Source organism: Thalassophryne amazonica, chromosome 19 (assembly GCF_902500255.1).
Source record: "Thalassophryne amazonica chromosome 19, fThaAma1.1, whole genome shotgun sequence".
Lineage (NCBI taxonomy): Eukaryota > Metazoa > Chordata > Actinopteri > Batrachoidiformes > Batrachoididae > Thalassophryne > Thalassophryne amazonica.
The window spans coordinates 41098524-41124469 of record NC_047121.1 but is presented as its reverse complement, the minus strand read 5'-3'; the positions used below and the strand labels follow the sequence as shown (position 1 = coordinate 41124469).

The following is a 25946-nucleotide window of genomic DNA, read 5'->3' as shown; positions in this document are numbered from 1 at the left end:
CCCAACTGTGACCCTTAGTTGGAGTAAGCAGGTATAGAAGATGGATGGATTATTATTATTAAAAGTGGTGGTATTTCCTAAATATCTGCTTATTTGCTACTGATATTTAGGTGTCGCATTCCAAATATACGTATTTGTTATTGTTAAAGCATGAAACTGGCACCTTTTTCCGTTGTTTTTAATATGACACCACTTGAACAAGTTGTTCTCCACTCACTGTCCTCCTGCCTGTGATGTCACAGCTTACAAATAACAAGGACAGTGTGGTGGCAACAAGCACCAGCCACACACACACACACACACACACACGCACGCACGCACGCACGCACGCACGCACGGCGTGTTTCAGTGAAGGTGAAGGGCAGAAAACAAACTTTGGTCAATCTGAACAACCTTTGAGAGAAAATGTGTCAGAAAATAAACAGGCCACTGTTGAAGTAAAGCAAACTGCTCTTTTACAATAATCTTTAAAAATAAGATGCAACCCCGAATTACAACAGCACTCATTAGAACACACATTCATTTTCCAAAACAACTTACTCCAGTCAAGACTCACAGGGGGGCTGGAGCCTATCCCAGCAGTCACAGGTTTTGGGGTGCAGTGCACCCTGGACAGGACACCAGTCTATCGCAGGGACGTTTACACGCACACACCTACGGACAATTTAAAGTTTCCAGTCCACCTAACCCGCATGTCTTTCGATGTGGGAGGAAGCCGGAACACGCGGCAAGAACATGTAAACACCACAAAGAAAGGCACTGGTGGGAAGTGATCCCACGACCTTCTTGCTGTGAGGTAACACTGCTAACCACTAATCCACCGTGCCACCTCATTAGAACACATACGAGTATCTCCATCAAATCCTCAAATACAATCCTGTGATGTTACACTGAATCACACGTGCTGTGTTTGTGTGGATGATCTACATCATCTCAGGAACTGCTGGTGACACAGTCTTAATTTTGGTGTGAAACTAGTTGCAAAATACAAGTCTGTCAGAAACAAAAGCAACAATAGTCTTTGTAGCAGGGTGCAGATCTTGGTCTTAGATTATTCACCAGTTCCTATGTCTCTATTCCATATTTTCTCCAGTTAAGTTTTTTTCCCCTGAAAATGACCGGTTTGACCTTTAACCTCAATTAAATGACCCCTTGTAATATTTTAGTAACAGATAAGAAGCTCTCAACATTGATTTTCACATGCACAATCCGAGTAGAATACATATCTTAGGTTGGGTGGTGGTGATGGGGGGGGGGGGGGGGGGGGGGGGGGCATGTTTGTTCATTTTGCTTTTAATTTCATAGGAAATTTTATATATTTTTCAACATCAGTCTTCCTGAAAATGCATTAGCATGTTTTTTTTTTTTTTTTTTTACATATTTACACTTCCTGAGCAGAGGTGACAGTCTTCAGCAGAGAGCTAATACAGAAGGGAATTTTAAATGTCAGTTTTTTTGCTCCTTCACCACCTAATGTGTACAATTATACTGTGCAAGCTTTAATTTTCGACTTGTGCCTCTTCCCAAAGTGCTAAACTGCAGTACAGACTGACAAAGAAAACAAGTGGGGGACCGTGACTCACATGGTGTCACATGACCGCCCCTCGGGTCAGACTCACCCTGACCTGGTTCTGCAGGGCTGCAGCACAGCATTTCTAGATGAGAATGTGCACAGTGCCAGAGACACTGTGTTCGTACACACAGTGTCACTCTGTCTCTATGACACATGGTGCATGCATAATGCATGCACACACGTGCACACGTGCCTGCACCTCAGCCTACATCAGTTAGGAGTAGCAGAAACTCTCATACACACACTCTCTCAGCCTGAGCCACTGCCTTACTCCAGCTTTCTCTGACTGGATAAGAGATGAACCAAAATCTGCCTGTCCTGAAAATAAACCAGTTAATGAGTGACTTAATCTTGTCAAGCTGACAAATCTGTCAGTGAATTGCTTCATCAAGATTGTATTGTTGTGCCCAACAAAACTCTGAAAGTGTGTAGTTGTTTTAATCAAGTAAAACAAAAGGTGTTGTTTCTTTTTTTTTTTTTTAAGATATCTCTTTGAGAAAGAGCTGACTTTTTTTAATACTGTCCATGCAGAAAGTGTGCACAGCTCTTCCAGCCACCACTGCTCATGCCGTTTCTAATTTTCAAGTCAAATTATTTGCAATGCACAAATTTCTGTAGGGTCTAATAGAAACAGTCTCGAAAACTGAAGCATTAACAAAATACAACAACAGCAAGAACAAAATTCACCCACTGGCCAGATCTTAGTCACCTGTCAGGCAAAACACCTTCATTTGGGTTTAAATTTCTCAGAAACCACAGTTTTTTTTTTACTCCAAATAACATTTGTCCTGAAAATGAACAAAAACTAATATTTGACTTTTGACCACAATGGACTCACCCTCTGTGTTGCTATACCACTGGGAATTATTCAAGGACCCCAAATTTCATTTTGGCCCAGTTGATATTTGTTTAAATGTTATTTACTCATTTGTTTATTATTACTTGTTTACTGGAGAAACCTCTTGACATTTGACCAGACTGAAATCACACATCATTGTATCTGATTAACCATTGAGGCTAGAGAACAGATTTGAATTTAAAGTACTGAGGGGTCCCCACATTTATATTTAACACAGGTGAACATGTTTTTCCTTGATAATGACCAGAGATGTCTGGTTTGACCTTTAACCCTGATTAGATTAAATCTCACTGTATTTCAGAAAGCAAAGTGGCTAGAGAGCAGATAGTGAACAGAAATCTGCTAAAGTGACCCCCTTGTTGTATTTCAGCAACAGGTTAGCAAAGCTGAAGAATTACAGTTGAATAGGTATTATTGGTGTGTTGCAAATACATAGTTTGACACTAAAACCAAGACTGCACATCCAATTCAAAACGTATCCTATAATGAAAAAAGAGAATAGTTGAACCAACTTAAAAAAGTGTTACAATTGGTAACTCTAACTTACAAACTTAAGTTCAAACAACTTTAATGAATTAAGTTGTTTGAACTTAAGTTTTTAAGTTAGATCAACTCTAGAACAACAAGAAGTTGGATCTCACCACACAAATGACGGCCAGTGTTGAATCATTAACTAACAGGATGTGATCCTGAATATCCTCCTGATGACCAGGACATATATATATTTACATATGTCCTGGTCGTCAGGAGGATATAACAGGTTAATCCTACCATTTTGAGATGCTGCACGTTATGGTGCTGAGGGGGCTGCAGCACTGCCTATTGGTGAGAAACTGTAGCTGCAAGGCAGAAAAAGCTTTAAAAAAATCCATTCAAATTTTTTTCTGCTCTTTTGATAGCAGCAGACTCGTCCTTTTTTATATAAATTCATTCTTGAACATTCAATCAGTGGGATATATTTAGACCTGAGTTTGATTCCGGGTATTGCTACCTTAGACAATATGCTTCTTCTGCATTGTCCAAATCCACCCAGATGAAAGTAGGCACCTGCCTTGGCTGGGGTAGCAACCTGGATCAAACTGGGGTCCTGTCCAAGGGGAGTCTTATTCCTGCATTCCATGTGTGAACTGTCCATATGGCTGAACAGCATAATGAAATCAATCAGAGTGGGTACATAAAATTTACTTCAGTAACTCCATAACAGCTACTGCATTAACAGCTTTGTAATATTAGATTCTGATGGATATGGGTGAGAGTAAACAAACCTCCTCTTTTGGGCCACTCTGGCATCTTTTAACATAATAATTTGCACTTATTTTCTACATATTAGTTTAAATAGGAATGTTGGCACACTAGGACATGTCCTGGCTTGTTCAGGCAGTTGCGTAAGTAGGCCTTTTGTTTTCCTGTAATGTATGAGACCTTAGTAGTGTGGGGGCCAAAGGCCCAAATTTTGGTGAACCTGGTTTTGCAGGATAAAGTTGCTTTCTCTGCCATTTCCTGTAGCCCAGGGGACCCTAAATAGGAATCACGCGGGTGCCTGGTAATATCCCTTGGTCAACTCTGGATATTAACTCCTTTCCATCTGATGCAACCCAATCCTGGAAAACATGAATTTCATACATTTTTGCTCCATATTATGTTCATTAAAGGCTTTAATATTAATGATATACACTCTTCTATACAGACGACTGTGGCTTTAGTTGTTTGATTAACCCTTTCTGATTGAATAATTCTGAAGGCATGAACTCAGGCATGGATAATGTTGGGGGGTGGGGGGGATGATGATATGTAATCTAAAATAATTTCCATTCAAGTCTGACAATCAGATTCCTTTGAATAGTTTAATTATGTTTAATCACAACAGGTGGCATCGCTGCATCATACTAGTTCCTTCTAAAGAGCACATTTTCCATTGTTTTATCTTTTTGATCCAACCATGAGATCTTAGCTTCAATTGACTTTTTCAAGGGCAACAGGTGTAAATAAATGTGTCATAGCACAGAGAGAATTATGCATGTTAATTTTTGATACAGTTATTGCTGCATTTAATGAAAGTATTTTAATCTACTGAAGCCATTCCTTCTAATTAGTTTGTGCTGCCATCTTTTGGCAGATTACCAAACTGACTTCACCAATGGAAATCCTTCAGCTGGCCAATGTGACCTGCAGTTATTTCAGAGAAAGCATGAAAATGCAAATGGCCGAAATAGGCAGAAATTTATTACTTTTCTCCATCCGTTAAGTCCCAGGGAACATCCAGGGGGAGCAGTTCTAAACATCATCAGCGGTAGGTTGAGCACAATGCTACAGGACTTTGAGACGACATGGCCAGAGGGGTTTTACGGCGCAATATTGAAGAAAGTCAAGACAATGACAGGTTGGTGACACAAAGGTCTACGACTTAAATATCATATACTTGAGGGTCATTGGATTGCTGTCTAATGCACGTGATGTGGATGTCAATGATGTACTTGCTTATGAGCTAGCGCCTGTTCCCACCTTGAGGTTCAAGAAGGATGGAATGTGGATCTGTACAGCCAAATCCAAAATGACGAATTTGCTGCAGGTGGCAGTTTCCAAGAGGAATGCCAGTGATGCTAAAGTAACTGTTATTGATGGATCAGCCCTTTTGTGGACTATACATTGGCCTGGAGAAAGTACAGTGAATGACTTCATGGTGAATGTTAAGAGTCAAATAGCTTCATACCTGACAAACAGTGATGTGTACCTCATTTTTGATAGATACAATAAGTACAGCATAAAGTCCGTCACACAAGATGGCAGGTAGACAAGAGTTAGTAGTAACATCATCTGCAATGGACAACAAAGCTGCCAGCTCAGAAGGTTGTCTTGTTATCTACTGAAAACAAGAAGCAGCTTATCCAGATCTTATGTGATGATGACACAGGACAGGCTTTTTCATCAGCAGAGCACAAGGAAGCACAAGGCCCATTGAAGTCGGTATGGAAGAGATAAGGACCGGTACTGACCTCGGGACTCATCACGAAGAAGCCGACATCATCATTGTTGACCAAGTCTTGCAGTGTGTTGAGGAAACCCAGCATATAAATGTCATTTCTGATGATACAAATGTGTTTGTATTGCTCCTACACCAGTACAGACAGGTAGGGCTGGACATGCCACTGACTATGGAATCTCCAAGCAAGGAAAGGGCAATACTAGACATGAAGTCCACACTGATTAAGCATCAGAAAATAGTGAAGACTCTTCTAGCACCCATGTTATATCAGGATGTAACACAGCAGCGTGTTATTTTGGTATTGGTAAAGGCACAGAGATCAAGACCCTCAACGACATGAAGGATGAATATGAATTCTCCTCAACAGGAGAAGTGGATGCACCACTCAAGCAAGTGATTGTGCAGGCCACTGGTTTCATCTTGGCCTGTTATGACATAAAGGAGAGCACGGACATGTCGCACACGAGGCTGCTGGTATGCGGGAAGAAGCATGGTAAAGGTCATACATCTTCACCAAACTTGGCCTCTCTTCCGCCCACAGAGGAAGCGTTCAGTGAGAACGTGACACATGCTCATTTTCAGGTAATTCTCTGGCAATGTCCAAGGGAAAGCCTCCACCCCTGAACCCAGAAGAATTTGGTTGGAAGAAAGACACCAAAAACAGAACACTTATCCCAAAGCCTCATCCAGAAAACACACAATCTGCCCCAGATTGCATCTTGGAAATAATCTGATGTGGCTGCATAAGTGAACCTTCCTGCAACTCTACGAGATGCAGGTGTAAGGAGATGCAGCTGTGCTTGTTTTACACTAGGATGTTCCAGACCACAGTAGCCTGAACAGGCCAAAGTAGTCCATTACCATGGGGGGTGGGAGCAGCGCCAGCCTCAAGAGGTTAATATCTATACCCAAGGGATATCACCCGGTACACTGTGGATTCTGTTTAAACTAGCCAAGGCTATGAGAAACAACATACTGGATGTATTTCATAAGTGGTTGTGCCATGCTATCTAAAGATGTATCATTTTTTTTATGTTTTGGGCAGGTCCGCTACAAAGGTGCTAATATGTGGAGTTGCCCAAGGGATATCACCGGGTACTCTCTTGATTCTTGTTTACCTACCTCAAGGCTATAAGAGACGGCAGGCAAAAAAACTTTATCTGGCAAAACCAGGTTCACCCCCACGGCTCCTGGGCTATAGTGGCCACGGAGTCATTCCAGATAGACGAACACAAGTTACACAAATTTAGAGTTGGGGTTTAGGGTCAGGGTTTCAAGGAACTCAGAGGTCAACTCTAAATGTTACAAACGATTGAATTTTATTAATATTTGGACTTTTATTTCAAAATTCATGTAAGGGGTGTTCATCTATCTGGAATACCTGTGACTAACAAGACCACTGTTGCTAGTAGTACTATGCTATTCACTATGAATTCACGTTTGCTGTCTGCTGAAGTGTAAAATGTGATAAAATGTACAAAACTCTCTTTTTTGGCAGACAAATTAATCCAAAAATCATGAATTTGTACTGCTGCACAGTATTTCATATTATACGGTCTGGACTTTGTCTCAGCATCCTCGACTCTGAACTTCCAGTGTCCTGCATCATAGGTGGTACTGTGGTTATCACCAACCTCCTCTATCGTGAGCCTCCTAAACCAGAATAACAAAATAACAAAACAACCCCCCCCCCCCCCACACACACACACACACAAACACACAAATCCCTATGAAGACAGATGCAATTGTGACAGAACAGAAAGTGATATGTAAAGTATTAATTAAAAAAAGAACATCCATAGAGAGAATTGTGTGTTTCAAATTGTATCTTACAAACACTGTACAAGGTAATTAATACTCAACTCATCAGTTTCCATGAACTCCATAGAAAGAAGAAACTCAAAATAACCCAAAACAGCTACTCTCAACTTATCACTTCTGCACGTCTGAAAGAAAGTTTATACACTTCTTTCCTCAGTTTTTACAATCAAGTTTGGTTTTTCAGAGAGGAAGAGGAGTTGACTTGGGACTTGGCGAAGAAAGTCGCTCAGCAGGAGACTGGCTTTTTATCGATCTAGTCTGAGCTCGTGTTAAAGCGAGCCATTATTTACTCTTGAGACCGGAATAAAAGAGGAATACAAGCCAGGCGATGTTAATTGCAATCTGATTTGGAGCGGTTATTACTCTGAAAATAGAAAGTCATCGCTGTTTGAATAAGGAAAACAAAGAAATGGTCCAAGCACCTCCATGCTTACAGAATTTCCTCTTCGCGCCGCTTCCGTTTACTGCCAATTATACTAATCAAACGTACGCAGCCTTAATTTTTACAGCCTGAATCTGAAGTGTGGTCAGCTTGTCCTCGCCCTCTCTCTGGGTAAAGCACAGAGAGGCTTGATGTACAGTAGAAATCTTTCCGTAAATCCTAGTAGGTATCGGTTCAGGCGTTACCCCAAGTGATAAAACCAGACATCGGGATGATAAATCCGATCAGGGAGGGGCAACGCCTATATGTCAAAAGTACTACAAAACAATCAACGAATGTACAGTTTTATCTATCCGTTAAGTAATGCTTCAACAAAATATCAAAACGTATATTTAATTCACAAGTATTTCTTAGGAAAAATGGGAGTAAATGTTGAGGGTTAACAGCTTGAATTTTGTGTGGAGTGGTTCGCTATGTTCTTCTCATAAGCGCAGATCTGACGGGCGACTTCAGTTTCAGACAGTCGTGGAGACGACAGATCGGCACCTAGAGTCAGCTTTCTGTACGAGCTGGCACGGCTGGAGGTCTGGCTAAAGGCTGCAGGCAGTCACGGAGAATCCGCCGGCGATAAGACCTGCGGTTAAAGGCAGGAGGTCTGTTGAAGGCGGCAACGTGCTAGCTCGATTAAGCCAGTTTCTTTGACCCGTCGTGATTTAGCACAGGTTGGTTCGAAAGCAAAAGCTCCTGCATTTACCTCACACCTGGTGAATTTTTAACTTCCATCATTTACAGAGCTGAGCAGGGCATTGTTTTTGGCACAGGAATGCCTGCTGCCTGTTTCGTTGCTCACATGCATCCTCCCCCTCCGCACCTATTGCACAGCTGTCCGTCCTTTAGCAAACCCCAAAGCCATGACTACTGAACTGATGATTAATGTCCAAACCCCGTTCACGCTAAGATGACACTTGTTTACCAGCATATATGAATATTACCAAAGCACCTTGGATCATATTCATAGTGATTTCCGCCACTCCGAGGACAATACCTGCCCTCTAGCTGATGCTCTGGGGTATGGTGCTTTTCCAGAGTGGCTACTGTGGGAGCATGTGTGTGTGTGCATACTTATGGAGACAGCTGGGCCCAGTAAGGTGGGGCAGGGGTTGCTGCTAGATGCCATGTGATTGTGGGGATTTGAACAAAAAAGGGGGAGTCCTTGGGAGGTGGGTGAAAGTGTGTGTCTGCATGTGCATGAAGAAATGTATGTACCTGGGTAAGTGTGTGTTTATTTGTATGAATCAAGGGAGGAGGGGAGTATGGCTATAGGATGATGCAGGGTTTCTTGTCCTTGAAAGGGTTTTCGGACGTGGGTACCCCGACCAGCAGAGGGTCGCTACGAGCGTGCTGCTCACAGTAACTCATCAGGTCTGCTGCGGCTTTAGACACCTGACAGGACAAAAGGAGGAGAGGGGAAATTAAGAGGGATACGTGCAGGACCGTGAGGGAAAAGGAAGTAATGCCAGGAGTAGAAAGGCAGGAGTGAGTGGATCAGTCGTCGAACATATGAACATGGTAACGATCGTCATACCTTAATGCGTTCGATCCCCGCCTCAATCCTCAGCTGTTCCACCAGTTTCCTGGCCTGGGCGATGTTATTAGTGGTAGACATACTGATCCATCAGAATACAGCACCACTGCAGAAAACTTACACAGAAATACATTTTAATCACTTTCCATCCACCAATTGACAGGCATTGTGGCCACATACCCCCCGCCCCCGCCTTGTATTTAACTACATATAGTACATACAGACTGTAGTGTACAATCCTCATGACGAAACAGTGACACCTACATGTCTGCAGCTAATAGGTATTTTCATTATCAAGCAATCTGCTTAATTTCTGCTGATTTAAAAAAAAAATAATTTAGTCTATAAAATGTTAGAAATTAGTGATATAGTCCCACGATTATTCCCTGAAGCCTACGCCACATCTTTGATTCTTGCCGAGCAACTCATATTCAAGTTGCAATACTGTCAAACAGGCAGAAACATCAAATTCTCACAATCGGGAAGCTGGAAACTGTTTGAGTCAGTTAAGTGTAGGCGGTGCCCCCCCACCCCCCAAGGTTGGCCATGATCCCCATTCAGGTTAGTTAAGCAAAGTTAAGCATTAAGAGTTTTTTAATTGTCATGTGCACAGTAAAAACAGGCAGTTATACCACACAATGAAATTCTTACTCTGTTCATTCTCCCTAGAATATTTACAGGTACAAAGTTCACATTGGATGATTAAAAGAAAGAAAAAGAAAACGCATTATAAAATGCACATTATTAGACTGAAGAATATAGTGGGAACTATAGAACTATAGGGGGAGTGTGATCCCCCTATAGTTGGAACACACCCTCCAGTCCCCCTTCTTAAACAGAGGGTCCACCACCCCGGTCTGCCAATCCAGAGGCACTGTCCCCAACTGCCACGCGATATTGCAGAGGCGTGTCAACCAAGACAGTCCCACAACATCCAGAGACTTAAGGTACTCAGGATGGATTCCACCCAAGGAGCCTCACCACCGAGAGCTTTCCAACCACCTCGGTGACTTCGGCCTGGGTGATGGATGAGTCCGCCTCTGAGTCCCCAGTCTCTGCTTCTTCTTCGGAAGACTTGATGATGGGATTGAGGAGATCCTCGAAGTATTCCTTCCACCGCCCGACAACATCCCCAGTCAGGGGTCAACAGCTCCCCACCTGCACCGTAAACAGTGCCAGTGGAGAGTTTGCCAGAATTTCTTCGGGGCTGACCAATAGTCCTCCTCCATGGCCTCCCCGAACTCCTCCCAGACCCGAGTTTTGCCTCTGCGGCTGCAAGGGCTGCAGCACGCTTGGCCTACCAGTATCCGTGAGCTGCCTCCGGGGTCCCACTTACCAACAAAGACAAGTAGGACTCCTTCTTCAGCTTGACGGCAGCCCTTACTTCAGGCGTCCACCACTGGGTTGGGGGATTGCCGCCGCAACAGGCACCAGAGACCTTGCGACCACAGCTACGAGTGGCCGCATCAACAATGGAGGTGGAGAACATGGTCCACTCTGACTCCATGTCTCCAACCTCCCCCGGGATCTGGGAGAAGCTCTCCCAGAGGTGGGAGTTGAAGACCTCACTGACACAGGGTTGTGCCAGTCATTCCCAGCAGACCCTCACGATATGTTTGGGCCTGCCAGGTCTGACTCGCTTCCTCCCCTCCCACCGGATCCAACTCACCACCAGGTGGTGATCAGTCGACAGCTCAGCCCCTCTCTTCACCTGAATGTCCGAGACACGTGGCTGAAGGTCAGATGATATAACTACAAAGTCGATCATCGACCTCCGGCTCAGGGTGTCCTGGTGCCACGTGCACTTATGGACACGCTTGTGCTCGAACATGGTGTTCGTGTTAGACAAACTGTGACTAGCACAGAAGTCCAACAACTGAATACCACTCGGGTTCAGATCGGGGAGGCCGTGCTTCCCGATCACCACCCTCCAGGTCTCACTGTCGCCGCCCACGTGGGTGTTGAAATCCCCCAGGAGAACAATGGAGTCCCCAGTCAGAGCACTATCTAGTACCCCTCCCAGGGACTCCAAGAAGGTCGGGTACTCTGCACTGTCGCTCGGCCCATAGGCCAAGACAGCTGTGAGAGACATGTCCCCAACCCGAAGGCGTAGGGACGTGACCCTCTCGTTCACCGGGGTGAACTCCAACACATGGTGACTGAGCTGAGGAGCAATAAGCAATGCTACCCCAGCTCTCCGGCTCTCCCCGTGGGCAATGCCAGAAAAGCGGAGCGTCCAGCCCCTCTCCAGGAGTTGGGTACCAGAGCCCAATCTGTGCATGGAGGTGAGCCAGACTATCTCTAGTTGGTATCTCTCAACCTCCCGCACAAGTTCAGGCTCCTTCCCCCCCAGTGAGGTGAAGTTCCACATCCCAACAGCCAGGGGCTGTGAGCGTGGACCGGGCCGGTGGGCCACCCACCCTCGACTGCCACCCAATCCTCTCTGCACCCGACCCCCATGGCCCCCTCTGCAGGTGGTGAACCCACAGGAGGGTGGGCCCACGTCGCTCTTTCGGGTTGAGCCTGGCCGGGCCCTGTGGGCTAAGGCCTGACCACCAGGCGCCCGCGCGCGAGCCCCAACCCCAGGCCTGGCTCCAGGGTGGGGCCCCGGCTCCGCCATACCGGGCGACGTCTCTGTCCTTGATTTTGTACTGGTCATGGGAGCTTCTGAACTGCCCTTAGTCTGACCCATCACCTAGGACCTGTTTGCCTTAGGAGACCCTACCAGGGGCACAAAGCCCTGATAACATAGCTCCTCGGATCATCCGGGCACGCAAACTCCCCCACCACGTTAAGGTGGCAGTTCGAGGGGGAGCAAAGTGGGCCCCATTGTTCTTAATTTTGAAAATGGCTAATTTAAGCAATTATTATGTTGTCATCAATCAACCACTTCACCTCTACTCTGCATGATGAGGTAAACATCTTCTGGTCAAATTGTTGAACTGCACATTAAAGGGTTATTATTTTGCAAAATTGGGTTTTTTGTCAGTCTTTTATTTTGAATATGGCTATTGTTTCATTTTAAACATGTTCAAAATCCCACCGTTCTCTGTGTGAACATGTAGAAGCTCAAAGCTTATGCGTGACATGGCTCGTTGTAAGACTTCCGTGACATATGTCACAGAAGTGCATGGGTGGACTTGCATGTTAATTTTGCTTTTAATTTTGGCGAGCCACCGCTTTTATATATTTTTCAACATCAGTCTTCCTGAAAATGTATTACCTTTTTAAAATATATATATATATATTTGCATAATGAACTTTTTTATGTAAAACTGATAATAATTTGACCAACATAGAGTGAATATATAACTTCCTGAGCAGAGGTAACAATCTGGAGCTGAGAGCTAATACTGGCAAAAGTAAAGCAGAAGGGGACTGGTGAATTTTAAATGTATCAGATTTTGCTCCTTCGCCACTAAATGTGCACAATTATACTGTGCTATCGATAGATAGATAGATAGATAGATAGATAGATAGATAGATAGATAGATAGATAGATAGATAGATAGATAGATAGATAGATAGATAGATAGATAGATAGATAGATAGATAGATAGATAGATAGATAGATAGATAGATAGATAGATAGATAGATAGATAGATAGATAGATAGATAGATAGATAGATAGATAGATAGATAGATAGATAGATAGATAGATAGTCTATTACACATCCCATTGAAATTCAAGGGCGTGGATTGACTTTAGGCTTTACCTGACTGATGGTGTGCAGACCAGCCTCACTGTGACGATGAGATGATGGATCTCAGTGGTTCAGATCAGCTGGAAAACAGTGAGTCAAAGCAACAGACCTTAGATGGAGGCTGAGCTCACATTGGCTCGTCTCTGTGGAAAATAGAAAGAAAACAACAATAACAAAGATTTCCAATTTATTCTTGTTTTGATATACATCAGAAAAAAAAGATATTCTGTGGACATAAGAGTGAACGTCAAACTGACATCACTCAGTTTAGTTTCATCTGACATCTGACGTCACAACTTCAATTTTCAGTACAAACCATCAGTAATAGTGTTGAATTTTCCTCTGTATAAAAATGTCCCTCAAACCTTTGGCATCCAAAACACATTCAGCTCCTTACATGTGCCTGTCTCTCTCTGTCCTTGTCTTTCACTTTCCCTGTCTCTCACCGTCCCCGTCTGTCCCCATGTTGCTCTGTTCCTATCGCTCATTGTCCCTGTCTCTCACTGTCCCTGTCTCTCTCTGCGTCTCTCTATCCCTCACTGTCCTTGCCTGTCATTGTCCCTGTCTCTCTGTGCGTCTCGCTGTCCCTGTCTGTCTCTCTGGAGGAGACTCCTGCTTTAATTACTTGTTCTGTGGAGCAGCTCAGAGGTTCATGTCTGTAATTAGAGCTTTTATGTTTGTGTGAAAAGAAAAGGGGAAAAAAAGACATGGACCACCCAATGTATTTGTATAGACACACACACACACACACACACACACACACACACACACACATGCTCATATACGTGTGCAAACACATGTGCATGTTAACTGTCCACTCACCCCAATCCTAATTTTAAAACTGGATTCACAACCTAATCTGATCCTTTAAAAGCAAAATAACCCCACTTTTGTGGAGAGTTTTCTTGTTTTCTTTAAGTTCTTGTATGGACATTTGATCATGTATTTTTCTCACTGTATGGCTTCATCAGTGACCCTAAAACATCCCACGTGCTGCACATTAACAGCTAACAGAAGAATAATTATGACACAAAAATGCACAGCAATGAAACCAAAACACTGACAATTGAAGAGTACTATTCACAGCCTTCAACACGAGCAAAAATGTTCTATTTGCAGTATGTTTCTTTTATGTTGTTGTTCAAGCAACATATGATCAATTTATCATAAATAATAAGGTGCACCATCCCTTAAAGGGCTTCGATTGGGCAGGATCTATTTTAATCACTTTTTACAGTTCAGCATTGATGGGGATTCATGTTAAACCTCCTCAAAGTGACACGGTTCTATGTCTGAACAAACTAACCAGTTATAACCAACATTTAATCCTGAAACAGCTCATTTTAGAGGTGCGTGACATATTTCACAGAAGTCCACATTTGAACTGTTGCTTCTCTTTGAGACACGCCCACTGAACCAGTCTGTGCTCTGTGCTAAGTGCCTACGCCTGTGGGATGGAGACACACATGCTCTTTGATTAGCACGCCATAAGTTACCATTTGAAAGACCATCTATCAAAAAATCGTGACTTCCTGTTTGCTGCAATAATTTTTAATATAAACATTGATATCCTCTTTCCACTCAGTTACATCACTGTTATTCAAGCCATCACCTGACCGCAGCTGTAAATTCAGCCAGTTGGGTTCTTTGGATTTGGGTAGGGTGGTGGCCAAGTGGTTAGTGCACTTGCTTTCAGTGTGAAAGGTTCCTGGTTCAAACCCCATCTCTTCCACATTTCTCCATGTAATGTGCAGTTGTGTTAGGAAGGGCATCTGGCGTAAAACTTGTGCCAATTCAACATACAGATCCACCTTGGATTTGCTGTGACGACCCTGAGTGCAAACAAGGGAGAAGCTGAAGGGACTTACTTTTTATTTTTGTTACATTTACCCTTACAAATCTAGTTGGCCTAAGCTATGGTAATTGAGTAACAGCAACACAAATTCATCATGTTGACCCAACAAATTTACATTTAGGTCTTCATTTACCTTTTCAAATCTAGTTGGTCTAAACCATGGTAATTAAGTAACAGTAACGCAAATTTATCATGTTGACCCAACAAATTTACACTTAGGTCACTCAGCAAAATTGTTTGTGGCTACGTTAACGCATCTTACTTGGGTGGAAATACTTTTCATAATTTTTTATGTTCACTGAGCAAGTTATTTTTGAGTGTACTGCTAATCAGCTAACTGTCGATATACACAGTAAATTTTGCAGAGTAAAATATATTCTGCCAGGATAACATTTGAATGTGGAGTTGTGTCAGGAAGGGCATCTGGCGTAGAACTTGTGCCAATTCAACATACAGATCCACCTTGGATTTGCTGTGACGACCCTGAGTGCAAAGAAGGGAGAAGCCGAAGGGACTTAACTTTTAGCTTCTTTGGATGTGCAGCAGAGACAGAGCATGCTGCTGGGAGTTGGTGGAGATGCACATCATTTTAACAAAAAGCATCTGCGATTACCAATAATTCTCTTGGCACTGGCCAGTGGCCATACAGGCGTGTTGCAGTGCAGAATTAACAAGAGTGCTCCGAGAACACAATATCTCCCACTGGCAAATTATGCTTTAGTGCAAGTGTTTGCTACATTCTGATAACATTTCAAGGAATTGTAACAAGTTTTGCGAAATTCCTCCTACAAAAGTGAGATAAGTTGATTTCAGAATGCAGGCACCAACTCATGAAACTGGCAGTGTCTCGGTTTGTTAATCAAGGGCCATAACTCTACCAAAATGTGTCAATCTTGTACAGTATTTCAATATGCATATTATCAACCTATAACACGGATTTGTACCAAGTTTCATAAAATTCCTCCTAAAAAATGTGAGCGGAATTGATTTCAGAATGCAGGCACCCAAGCATGAAACTGGCGGGCCTAGCTTTGTTAAGGGTCCCATCACACATAGTGTGATGGAGCATGAAGCAGGAATCGTATGCAAAACGTGTAAATTAGTAGCTATTCTAACACCTCGTACACCTGTTGCTACAAATATTTGGACACACCAGCGGCTGAAAGACAGGGTGTGTGCTGTGTGAGCCCATCGAACCCTCTCGCAGCAGGTGTTGACGAAATTCCAGGTGACACACACGAACATCTTACACCGCTCACACGGCACTTAGAAAATGTGTGACCATTTGTACTGTTAACATGAAAACAGTCAGCAGACGATCCCTGTCGAGCTGGATGTGAATTTTGTCTAAGTGCCCCACGAGTGTGGCTTTTGAAACAGACACAGTGAGACGTTGGTGTGTGCATTGAACTGACAGGAGGTGTGGCCGCTGACAGAAGCGGCTGTGGAAATCTGTGGATCTGGACATCACGGCTAGACAACACGTACTGTGTTAGGACAGACATGGACTAACAACTGGCCACTGTGACATGCGTGTGTCTGCTTGCTGTCGTCACGTGGACATAAATAAAAACATATATCGCTGTGGTGACAGGCTGCAGCGAGTGAGCACGTGCATGGCATGCACAATGACACACTACCCCCAGGTTGAAATGGACCGTCACATCATAACACGCAGTGGGTGATCTGACTGTCATGTCACCCATGAGAGCTCTGTTCCACATGATGCGGTGTCAGTCCTGCAGTGTGCCATCCACAAGACATGCATGTTGTGTAGGACATGTGCGCGGGGCCGGCTGGACACACGCCAGCAGATGTGGACATGATGAGATGAGCGCACTGCTCCATTCGTGTCATTTTGTGATTGTACATCTGTGACCATGGGTCATCTACAGAGAAACAGATGGATCATGTTTGTATTGTCCACTTGATAAGAAGGATGCAATAAAATGTGGTGTTTTTATATGGTGTGTGGTTTAAATTTTTTTTTTTTTAATATGTCCATGTCCTCCCTGATATCAGGCAGTTTCCCGCATCTTTCACAAGAACAGCGACGGTAGCTCAGTGGAAAAGTTTCTGACTGGCAATCAGAGCTTTTGGAAAGTGTGGGTTTGATTCCCGTGGATGGCATATAATTTTTATTTTTTTAATTTTCGCAGCAGCTGCGTGATGTGGTTACATATTGCGCAGCTGCTGTGAAACGTTGCTGTGTTCCCACGTGCATGAAACCATCGCAGCATGTATTTTTTTAATGTTTTTTTTCTTCACACAGTGCCTGCGTGCACAAACCATCGGAGCGGCTTCGTACACGCCTGCCCGTCGGCGCGATGTTTCATGGTTCGCTCATACGAGCTGTTCCGACGTGAGTCGCCCTGAGTTGTACATATTCACACTATGTGTGAAGGGGCGATGTAAAAATATGCATATTACCAACCTATAACAAGGACTTGTACCAGGTTTAATGAAATTCTTCCTAAAATGTGAGAGGAGCTGATTTCAGAACACTTATACCTTTATTTGGGATGGACGGTCAGACAGACGGACAGACAGACAGACAGACAGATGGATGCACAGACGGAAATTGTCATGGTATCATCCCCCTTCAGGCCGTTGGCCAGTGGGGTACCAGAAACGGGCCTTTCTAGACTTTAAAGGTTTTTTTAAAAAAAAGAATTATTACATCACTGTCTTCAAAGCAACACTGTGTACGATTTAGGGGTGTTAATTAGTAGAAATAGAATATAGCATTCACAACCATCTCAACGTTGTTTACATAAGCTTATGTTGCACCACCATGTAGTAGCCCAAAAAAGGACATACTTACCCAGTCTTTTACATTTTGCAGCGTGGCTAGAAGACTCAAGGAAAATGAAGAAAAACCAGTGGCTGCTCCCCTATTCACTGTCTATTGGTTGCTAGTGCAGGCTATCAAGTTTGAGAAATCTCGTTTTTGTGAAATCATTCATATCACTTATCAAGAGAGCATGAATCCCTGTTGCCAAGGAACTGGAAAATAAAATGTTGACCAGTGATGGCATAACGTAATCTGTAACCTCACCACTAGATGCCACCAAATCCTACACCCTGTCCCTTTAATATTTTAAAGCCACTTGGTGACCTACACTTAGCAAAAAGTGGCCTCTTGAATGCATATCCAACTTAAAGTTTGCATTTTCGGCTAAAACTGCTAAAAGATCAAAGCGAACATATCCAGCCTAAAAATACTTTTAAACTTGTTGCCTGTTGAATAGTCAAACTTGATGTGGTATTTCTTGCAGCCAGGCGGAAGCTGCGCCCTTAAAAAGAGCACAAACACGGAATCTCTCCCAATTTGATCCTTTCCCCCCTAAAAACACGATGTGCTGGACGTTTGTATTCGCCTGGGCCCCGAACATCACCGGAGCTGCACAGGCCCCCCGCTACCCAACGATCCGCTCCCTCATCCCCAAGACGCGCAAAAACGCGTCAATCCGTATCGATCGTCGCGGCTCCGGAGCCGTGATCCGGGCCTGTGCGCGTCCTCCGCTACAGGCCCCTGTGTCTCTCTGCCGGGAGAAAACAATGCGGGCATTTTGATGGATAGAACAGCGTGTCCTCTCTTTCTGCCACGGCTGTGTCCACACACCGCACACGCCAATACGCACAGGCGCGCAATCACGAGCAGACATTGTGCATGTATCACAACCGAGAGACGTTTTCCTCCCCTCAAGTTCAGAGAGATCAGGACTCACACGGGCCCTGTTTGTTAGCAGAGCGGGGTGGTAACATGTTTTTAGGGAGTCCGACTCCATCAAGCCGTCCGGCGCCAGAGCGCATGCCACTATTTTGCAAACTGAAAAGCGCACGGATCCAGAGGGGATTTTTTTTGAGAGACAGTGGGTTTGCGCGTCCTCAGGGCGCAGCGAACAGGAGAAAATCTTCCACTGACCCTGTCCCCGGTCCTCCCCACCCTCTCTGCCGGCAAAGGGCTGGGGAAATCCGGATTCGTGACACTGATGAAGCGTCTCTCCGCTGCATCCGCCCTCGGGGACGAGAATCCGGGGTGACAAAGGCGCACAAGAGGCGTTACAATTATAAGACAGAGGGAGAAAACACCAAAATATCTCCAGACTCACCTTCGAATGCGCTGTATTGGTGATTTAAAGGGCCAGATCCGCTGCTTTCTCACCCGGTTCACTCCCCGTCTTTAGCGAGATAAACGCCTCCCCCTCCGTTACCACAGCCTGTCCACTCCTCTACCCCCTTTCCTTCCTCCCTCTTCTCCTCCGTTTCTCCCTCCCTTCAGTCGGTCCTACAGCTTTAACCCAGGGACTCCCAACCAAACGTTTTCACAGCAAGAAAAAAAAAAGAAGTGATTGTGTACAAATTATACAGCAACGTGAATGAACCGAGTTCTGCTTGAGCAGCATCATTTGTTCCAACAAATGGCTGCTGCAATCTGTTGCGCCTGCAGGTGAGAACCAAACCTTCGAATGAGAACCTCATTTACAATGAAAGGCATCAGAGGGATGATGCATGCCCTGCAAGATCTGCACACTGAGTTATAAATTTAGATTATGAATTAAGAATTATTACTACTGGCTATACAATAAAAAATGTTGGATTTACATGATTTAAATATGTACTGTTGGTTGCATATAATCAGAATGTATACAAATAATTTTCTTATGTTTGTAATTGAGATGTGCCTTAGGTTGACCTTTGACCAAAATCTGATCATCCGGAGTCATATTTCCACCATATTTCTTGAAAATCTGCGAGCAATGGAAGTTTTGTCGATAAGGGCACCTGGAGGAAAACTTGTACCAAATCAACATGCAGATACATACTGGATCACTGTGGCTCCCCCAAGGGGAAAAGGGAGAAGCTGAAAGTACTTTTATTTGGTTAAAATCCATATAGTGCAGCCGAGGAATCCCTCAAATGGTGATGTAAGCACCACATTTGGCACAAATACTCTTTAGACATTACTCTTTTGAAAAAAGCAGTGTCCACTTAAATCTTCAATAGACATCCAGGTAGGGGTCAGTTGAAGAATAACAAAGGAGTTAAATTTTAAAAATGCTCCAATCATATTGAAAGGTATTCCATATTACTTGTCTGATCATAAAACTTTCAAAAAGGTATAGCTTGGACTATGTATTACTGAATTCTATGAAGTTATGGGGTAAGAAATAGCAAAAATGGTGAGAAAGGTCATTTTCAGTTTGTACAGGGGTCAAGGAGTTAAAGTTGCCCCAATTTTGGTAAAAAAAAAAGTGGTGCTAATTATTGGTTGAGCTAATAGGATTAATGAATGTAATAGTTTTAACTGTGTTTAGTGGTTGGTTTGCAAAGTAAATGTAAACAATGATGATGTCTAATTGGATTCTATGACATGTGACATAGTAACATGATAACTAAGCATGACACATGATTCAAACTATACCCTTTTAAAAGCCTATTAACTGAACCAATAATTTGCAGTAAGTTTTTTCCAGAATTAGAGCAACTTTAAATGTTTACCCCTGTACAAACTCAAATTGACCTTTGTCACAATTCTTGCAATTTTTACCCCATAACTCCATAACATTCAGTCACAGATAGTCCAAACTATACCTTTTTGGAATCTCTGTGATTAGACAAATAATGTGGTATAGGTTTCAATATGACTGGAGCATCTTATTAACTCTGACCCTGTGTAATTCTTCAGTTGACCCCTACCTGGCTGCCCATTGTAAATTCAAGTTGACACCCTGCCTTTTCAAAAGGGTAACATCTAAAGTGTATTTGTGCCAAATTTGGTGCTTGCATCACCATTTGAAAGTTTTTTTCAGGTGTCTGCTGCACGAATAGACACACATACTTTTCTCATGAAAAATCAATAGTAAAATGTGCAAAAAAGTATTGCACAAAAATTCATACATATCCAATGTATTCGTCAGGGTGATGAAGTTACTGACAGCAAAAATGGCAGCTCATCTGCACAGAAAAAAGCAGTTATTATTATTGTTATAACCATCAACCTAACTCCAGTCCGTGAGAAACCAGCATTACTCAACATTGCACTTAATGAGTCAAAACTTCACACATTCTTGAGAAATTCTGGGTTCTTAGAATGCAAAAGATGGAGAACCACACCCTACTTTTTCTGGGTCAGGCTCAAAACTTCTCAATCTCCCCTCGTATCATAACTTTTAGTGTGCAATCATACAAAATGCATCATGATAATTTGTTGCACACATACACAAACAGGACTGAGTACAGTATTCTACACATAGGGTAATTACAACAAGAAAGGCACTTAGAAATTGCAGACGTCCGCCACTACCAACAGTTCTGTCTTCAGTGATGTGGATTTCTCAAACTATTCTGTCCTTTGAATTTCAATCTGTCTGTGAATGACCTTATTGGATTACAAGATCTCCCTTCACCTTGGAAAGACAGAAACACTTGGTTCAAAGAGAAGACAACATAGCAATTGCATGTGTTTGACATAGGACCAGTAAGTCCTATGTCAAACACTTAAATATTGTCCTCAACTATACCTGTACGTAACACAAAACAGATCTATGCAGGTAGTCTGGCAATTTGATATTCAGTAAAATTTGATGATTGCAATGTCTCTCAGTATTCTGGTCTTTCTAAGAAAAACATAAAATCATCTGCAAACTACCCAGAATGAATTAGTTCACTTCCTCTAAACCTCTTAAGAACCCCTTCAGACCCATATAGTCATCTTGAATTCCTTTCATTAGCAGTCAACCTTCAAATACAACAAGCCAATACACAATATTACTTGTGTTCAAAAGTCTTGTGTTCAATACTTCAGTACTGTCCTCAACTACCTGTACCTGTTCAATCTTTACAGTTAAACTCTGCAATTCGATATCTCTATGAAGAAACTGCTTACACCAGTGACCAGAGAGCCTGAAAAGAATGCGTCTCCTGGAGAACACATCCCAACCCCATCTACCTGCTTCACTGACAGGATGAGCCTAGTCCAGAAAATGAATGGTGACATCTTTGCACAGATGGCAGGGTCAGCCTTGACTCTGGTTCTCCAGGAAGGAGCACAAAGTGAGAGGACTGATGTTTTTGATGTCTAATTAGGGAGGGGTGTTATTTCAACAAATTTGGAAATCTACAGTATAAATGTTTGCATGGAATATGGAAATATACACAGAATAAACCATAGCAGGATAAATTTTGGGTCATTTGGTTCCAAAAACCCATATGGACGGAAGGTTTGAAAATTTCAAGTAACGCGTGTGTCGTATATGTCCTGTTGACGTAGAAAACCACTCTGTTGCTTATAATTAGTTCATTGTGGCCATGTCATTCTTTACATGTGATGATTATACTCAACTGATGTCCCTGAAATAAAAACTATATAGATTTTGTTTGTTACAATTGATCGTATCATATGAAATTAAATGAGGTTTTTTTTGTCAATTACTCTTAAAAAAAACACCAGATAGGCTTATTGTTACTACAGAAGGTGAATATAAACTTGGGGTCAAGCAACATTTGGAGCCAAATTTCAAGCCTCTAGGTGCAGCGGTTCTCAAGATATGACATTTTCGTCGATATTTTTGGCGATTTTTGAACTCGATATCTTCACTGGCTCCGTCCATATGGGTTTTTGGAATCAAATGACCCAAAATTTATCCTGCTATGGTTTATTCCGTGTATATTTCCATATTCCATGCAAACATTTATAGATTTCCAAATTTTTTGAAATAACACCCCTCCATAGTCTAATGCCAGACTTCGATCAAAGATCAAAGTTCTCGAAGTTCATGTACTCCAATACAAGAACGCTTCAGGAGGATGCCATGTCAGGTAGTGGTGGAAAATTCCTTTGCAGTCTCTCCAAAAAGATCGGTCTCTTCAAATTTCTGGTGGCAGAGTGGAAAGGCCCACAATACAGAGAAGTGCTGTATGGTAAGGTCTTGTACATGAGGTGTGAGGAAACCTGCTACAAGTTGACCAAAGATGAGTGTGAGGAAGTAACAAAGTTGCCCTCCACGCTTGAAGAAGCTGACACATGTTTGCTCCTGTATGCACTGCAGGCTCAAAGGCAGTTATCATCACAGCTGAGGACACTGATGTCATGGTGCTTTATCTTGGCCTTCAGAAAGACATCCCATCCCATCCCATCTGCCAGAAATGTGGGAGACAGAACTGCACACATTTTGTTGACATCAGCAAACTGGTACACTCACTTGGGAACAGCATGTGTGTCAGCCTAATAGGCTGTCACACCTTCATAGGCTGTGAGTGTATTCACTGGTCGAGGGAAGCTGAATGTCCTGAAGATGGTCATTTCCTGCCAAGAGACTTTCAGTCAACTGGGAAAGTCATGGAATGTGAGTGAGGTGCTAACATGCAAGTGTATGCATTCATGCAAGTTGCATGTCCCTGTCAAATGGACTGACCTAAACAGACATGTAGTAACCAAAAACTAATATCATTCAGTTATTTTCTATACCTGTTTATGCCAGTGAAGAGTCACGAGCAGCCCAGTCTCAAGTTTATTTTTGTGCCCCCGTCACGAAAAGCGCCCCATTTTCGTGACACTTTTTTTTTCATTTTGCTATTTATAATCCTCCCCTACTCCTAACTCTAACCATAACCCCGTCACCCCACATTTCCTAGTCACAGGAGTAGAGTCACTGCTCCTTCGTGTTGAAAGGAGCCAGCTGAGGTGGTTCAGGCATCTGGTAAGGATGCCCCCTGAGCGCCTCCCTAGGGAGGTGTTCCAGGCACGTCCATCTGGGAGGAGACCCCAGGGAAGACCCAGGACTAGGTGGAGAGATTATATCTCTACACTGGCCTGGGAACACCTTGGGATCCCCCAGTCAAAGGTGATCATTGTGGCCCGGGAAAGGGAAGTCTGGGGTCCCCTGCTAGAACCGTTGCCCCCGCGACCCGAACCCGGATAAGCGGTTGAAGATGAGTGATGAATGAGTGTGTTTAACAGTTTTATGTTGAGTTCACTGTTTAAGTAAATGTTTAATTTGTCTTAAAACTTTGGAGAGCAGATAGCTCAGTGGATGAGGAGCTGACCTGCCAATATGGAGACCTGGGTTTGAGTGGCGCTCATACCACTGGACAAAGACTAAGCCCATCCAGCAATAAATGGTTAACAATCTCAGATGGGGAAATAACCTGTGTTGGACTGGCCCCTGTTCTGGGGAAGTCATAGGTTCTCAGCCATTTCAGCCTACAGAATCTAGAGATAAGCACTAACATGACACACACAGAATCAATCAGGTACTGATCCACTGACCTCCTGGTTTGTGAACAACCTGCTTCATCAAGTGAGCCTAATCACTGATATTCCTGTTCCAAATTTAATTTCACCCATGAAATGTCTGACCAAGACTGACTCTTGAGAGGCATTTATTATTATTATTATATGATAAATGGACTGCATTTATAATGTGTAGTGCATTCATTCGCAAAGCACTTTACGGTGATGCCTTATATTCACCCATGCTGATGTCAAGGTGATGCCATGCAAGGTGTTCCACTGCACCCCAGGATAAACTTGGGGAATAAGGATCTTGCCCAAGGGTCCATCAGTGTGTGAAGCTTCATTTAGTCAGATCATTCACTAAAACCTCAACAACAGACCTTGTTTGCATTTTAGCCTTTAAGATGCAGCTGTGGACAGGGCTGAGCAGGAAGAGGGTGCTCATCTCACTACATCTGGAGATGAGATATTTTGACTGAAATAAAAAAAGAAGAATATCTTGTGTAGATATTTTTATGTTAGATGTTTCTGGACCATGCTGTTTTTAGGTCATGGGCGAGTGTTAAGGTGGACATGGGCCCCATTTCTTTTGTAAGTGATTAAAATGCCACTTTAATCCCAGAATAAAAGGTTATGTGAGGAAACATGTGCTGATACCACATGTCACCACCACACAACACAACCATCTCAGGTCATAGATGCCAACAACTCAGGCAGACAACTGTTCAATACCCACCTCTTGAAATTAACCGTCCTTCTACTGCAGCCAGATCTCCTTGATCTTCTCCAGCTGCCAAGGTATTCAACACTAAGGCACCTGTGTGCTGGATCACGCCCAGAGACAAAGCACCACGTGTCCAAAATGTGACGTAGTAATACCAAAGACATCCAGGTCTCACCTTATAGGTCATCAGCCATGTCTTGCGACAATACAGTGAGACAGGAAAGTAGTGCTGACTTGAAATACTGTTCATACGCCTTTTTATTGGTAACAAACCAGCTGTCCGCCTGAGCGGTTTCCATGCAGGATCCAAGGCGCGGCGCCAGGAGATGCTCACACACCTGACTGACCACTTTTGACAAATATGAAAACACATTTTCAAGAACAGCTGCAAAGCATTACACATCAATTCAATTTGTTTTTTGCTTTCATAAACATTACGCCATTGTAGCTCCCATGGTGCAATGGGGCTGTATTCTGTTTGCAGTTTCAGGGTATTACTTTGTGTAAAGCATGTATGTTGTTTGTGTTAGTGTTTATTATGTGTGTTCTTCACCATATTTGTGAAGACCTACTTTCATCATCATCATCATCTCACGTGAGTGCGGCACTGGAGGGGGGCAAGGGGGCGGGGCACAGCATCCATTGCGCTGTGCTGCCACGCGGTGGCGCTGCTGATCCATCTGCAGCAGTTCTGTCTTTTCCAGGGTGGTGTGGGCTCCTTCTATTCCTGGCAGGCCCGGTACAACCGCACATCGTCCGTTTCCAAAGAATCCACGCCTCCACGCGGACCTAAAAGCGCTGCACGCGCGCCGCGCGCTTATTCACTGATCAGTGCGTGAAGCAGGCAGAGCACGTGCTGTGGGGGCCAGCATCTTATTTTAGGACTCTCCCGTGATTTATTTATTTATTTTGAAATGGCTGATGATGCAAACGGAAGTGGAGACGTTGCACTGATGTTTCATGCGCGTGCACCTTTTACAGTCCTGCAGCTTCATAGCTGCTTTTTACAACCAGAGCTGATCTATTTATAGTTCAGAGAGAGAGAGAGAGAGAAACACAATGACCTCATTTTCAGTGATAGGTAAACTCAGTCTAACATCTATAGTTTTTTTTCTTTTTTGTATTTGGGCACTTATAACCATGTGCCCATCGAGGGGGTAGAGTTTGGATTTAAGCCCCCCCCCCCACACACACACACACCCCACACCCCTGTAATAT

General features: G+C 43.4%; 1 protein-coding gene and 1 long non-coding RNA gene across 3 annotated transcripts; both read right to left on the bottom strand.

The window, feature by feature from the left end:
- Positions 1-458: 458 nt before the first annotated feature.
- LOC117532178 lies at positions 459-25946 on the bottom strand. Its single transcript, XR_004566803.1, has 3 exons — positions 25936-25946; positions 15226-15235; positions 459-2912 (listed from the first exon to the last, which is right to left on the bottom strand). It is a non-coding gene; the product is annotated as an uncharacterized LOC117532178 (long non-coding RNA).
- On the bottom strand, positions 6898-19010 carry LOC117532177 (guanine nucleotide-binding protein G(I)/G(S)/G(O) subunit gamma-7). Of its 2 annotated transcripts, none has more exons than XM_034195472.1 (5): positions 18879-19010; positions 12921-13049; positions 9204-9309; positions 7117-9061; positions 6898-7052 (listed from the first exon to the last, which is right to left on the bottom strand). In XM_034195472.1, the coding sequence occupies exons 3-4, from the start codon at positions 9282-9284 to the stop codon at positions 8936-8938; spliced, it is 207 nt and encodes a 68-aa protein (XP_034051363.1). In that variant the 5' UTR covers positions 9285-9309; positions 12921-13049; positions 18879-19010; the 3' UTR covers positions 6898-7052; positions 7117-8935. The 2 variants fall into 2 exon arrangements, with proteins under 2 accessions (XP_034051363.1, XP_034051364.1); XM_034195473.1 differs by lacking the exon at positions 18879-19010 and adding an exon at positions 18692-18824 and having other exon boundaries at positions 9204-9319.